The 2,639-nt window shown below is 50.0% G+C and overlaps 1 protein-coding gene across 1 annotated transcript in view; it reads right to left on the bottom strand.

Moving 5' to 3' along the window:
• RUBCNL (rubicon like autophagy enhancer) overlaps positions 1 to 2,639 on the bottom strand; it is a 35,151-nt gene that overhangs the window by 23,685 nt on the left and 8,827 nt on the right. Inside the window, exons 3-4 of the mRNA XM_007102511.4 lie at positions 1,702 to 1,784; positions 1,030 to 1,240 (exon numbers count right to left, since the gene is read on the bottom strand). Of these exons, the coding sequence (XP_007102573.2) occupies positions 1,030 to 1,240; positions 1,702 to 1,784 (294 nt within the window). The remainder of the gene's footprint in view (positions 1 to 1,029; positions 1,241 to 1,701; positions 1,785 to 2,639) is intronic.

The following is a 2,639-nucleotide window of genomic DNA, read 5'->3' as shown; positions in this document are numbered from 1 at the left end:
ATCCCACACGCCACGGAGCGGCTGGGCCCGTGAGCCATGGCCGCTGAGCCTGCGCGTCCGGAGCCTGTGCTCCGCAACGGGAGAGGCCACAGCAGAGGGAGGCCCGCATACCACAAAAAAAAAAAAAAAAAAAAAAAAAAGAATGGGAAGGAGGAGGGAACTAGTGGGCTGTTCCTGGGGAACCGGCAAGCCAGGGGAGCCCAGGGAAGCAAAGGGAGGGAGGCAGCAGCTTATGAAAAATGTCTGCCAGCGAGTAGAACAGGCTAGTAAAACTGGAGCCCATGGTACAGCACAGGGAAGCAAATGGCAGGAGATGCCTGTTGGAGAGGCGGGGAGAAGGTGGGCCCCAAAGGCTGAAATCCCAGGGTAAAATGTGGAACAAACTCAGCAGGCCATTTTAGAGGATGAGAAGCTGTGTCCTAGGAGAACAGACGCGTGTAGGATCAACGAGGGGAAAGAGGCTGAGAGTAAAGAGAGAAAATCAAAGGCGGCAAACATACAGGGAGGACCTAGATGCAGCTGTTACAGAACGACTGGCCAGAAGGCTGCTGTGGTGGTCCAGGTAAAAGGTGGGACTGGGGCACAGGTGGCAGGATGTTGTATTACTGTTAAGTCAGGACTGATTTTTTTCCCTTGTAGAAACAGGACGGACCATCAGCATGAGGAAGAAGAGTCACAGGTAGAGCCCCGTGTACAGGAATATGAATCCCTTCTTTTCTCCCCACGGGTGGCCTCAAGGGCAACAATGGTCCCTATCCCATTCCCCGGCTCCCCTGGCCACCGCTGGCTGACCAGTTGTGGACACCCAGTCAAAGCAGGCCCAGCCAGGTGCTCTTCCCTGGGGATGTGGACTTGGGGTCCTGCAAGGCTAGGTTGAGCTGTGAGACCCTGACTGAGCCATCAGGGGGACTGCCGAGCTGAAACCAGATGCTAGGGGGAGGGTAGAAGTCTGGCCGCAGGAAAAGGAGAATGAAACAACTGCACGAAGAGAAGTAACGAGAAGCCACAAAAACCGCAGAAAAGACTTGCCTTCCGAGCCACTGTGGGACGAAGTGGAAGAGCCAGATTCCTGCTTTATGTGGCTATAAAACATCCCTTCCGAGTCCGCCGGCTTGTTCCCGAGCGACCCGCTGGCCTCTCCTGTCCTCCGGGTCTCTGTGTGCTCTTGACTCAGAATACTACACTTCACATTCTCCATGACTGATATAATCATATCTGCAATGTAAAAGTGAGCATTTTCCTGCAGAGGAAAAGATGATCAGTTAAAATTCTCACAAGCATAATCAACTTTTTTTTTTCCCACTGAGGGTGTATTAGATTGAAAAATCAAGAAGTTGTATTTAAGTGGAGTTAATGCGTAGACATATAAACGTTTATTTAACTGCGTTATCATTGGTCATTACATCAAGTACAGCCCATATCTTCCAGAGACAGAAGATTTAGCCCACTGCAACCAAAAGATGACCCAAGTTGAATTTCTTGTGATATGCAACCCTAGACTGGTGGTGCCTCAGTGGGAGACATCATTCATCAATCATGGAAAACTTCCCAGCTGAGGGCCCACACTACCAACCAAATGCTGAAATGAAACTTATTTGCCATGCCTCATCCAGTGAAGCTTCCAGACTGAGATCAGAACAGCACATTCTAAGGGATTAACACTCTCGGTGGTTTTAAGAAGAAAAAAGAAGCTGTGGTCACCTTTTCTACATCCACAGGGAGCACGAACGCCTCTGGTGAGAAGGAATTTGAAGAAACGGTTCTTCCACCGACTTGAATAGCACCTGCCAATACAGCAAGTTATTAAAAATAGAGAAAAAGAAGTTCAAAGATTATCTAAGAACAATTCTAGGGAGTGACTTTTAAAGGCTGTTTTAAAAATCAGCACAGGGTCTTCCCTGGTGGTCCAGTGGTAAAGAATCTGCCTTGCAACGCAGGGGACGCAGGTTCGATCCCTGGTCGGGGAACTAAGATCCCACATGCCGCGGGGCAACTAAGCCCACGTGCCACAACTACTGAGCTCGCGCGCTTCAAGAAGAGAGCCCGCGTGCCGCAAACTACGGAGCCCACACACTCTGGCGCCTGTGCGCCATGCGCCACAACTGGAGAGAGAAAACCCACACTCCACAACTAGAGAGAAGCCCCCATGCTGCAACAAAGAGCCTGTGTACCGCAAGGAAAGATCCTGCATGCCGCAACTAAGACCCGATGTAGCCAAATAAATGAATAAATAAAATAAAAAATAAAATAAATATAAAAAATAAAAATCGGCACAATTCTAGAATAAATTAGGAAGACAGAAGAAGAAAGACCCTTCTGATGGTAGACCTTGCAGATGGCAGAGGGTCATCATTTCTGCAAGAAGCTTCTGGAGTAACTTGGGAGGAATCCTCAGAGAAGGATTCCCAGAGAGCCATGGGAATGGAGGAGACCAATGAGGAAGGAGGGTAGAAAGAGAAGAGGATCATGGGAACTACCTACAGGAGATGGAAGGTGAGAAGGAACAGTCTAGAAGCAGGGCCTTAAGAATTGTGGGATCGGGCTTCCCTGGTGGCTCAGTGGTTGAGAGTCCGCCTGCCGATGCAGGGGACACGGGTTCGTGCCCCGGTCCGGGAAGATCCCACATGCCGCGGAGCGGC

This window comes from Physeter macrocephalus, chromosome 13 (genome assembly GCF_002837175.3).
Source record: "Physeter macrocephalus isolate SW-GA chromosome 13, ASM283717v5, whole genome shotgun sequence".
NCBI classification, from domain to species: domain Eukaryota; kingdom Metazoa; phylum Chordata; class Mammalia; order Artiodactyla; family Physeteridae; genus Physeter; species Physeter macrocephalus.
The sequence above is the reverse complement of the archived record's forward strand: the minus strand, read 5'-3'. Positions and strand labels throughout refer to the sequence as shown.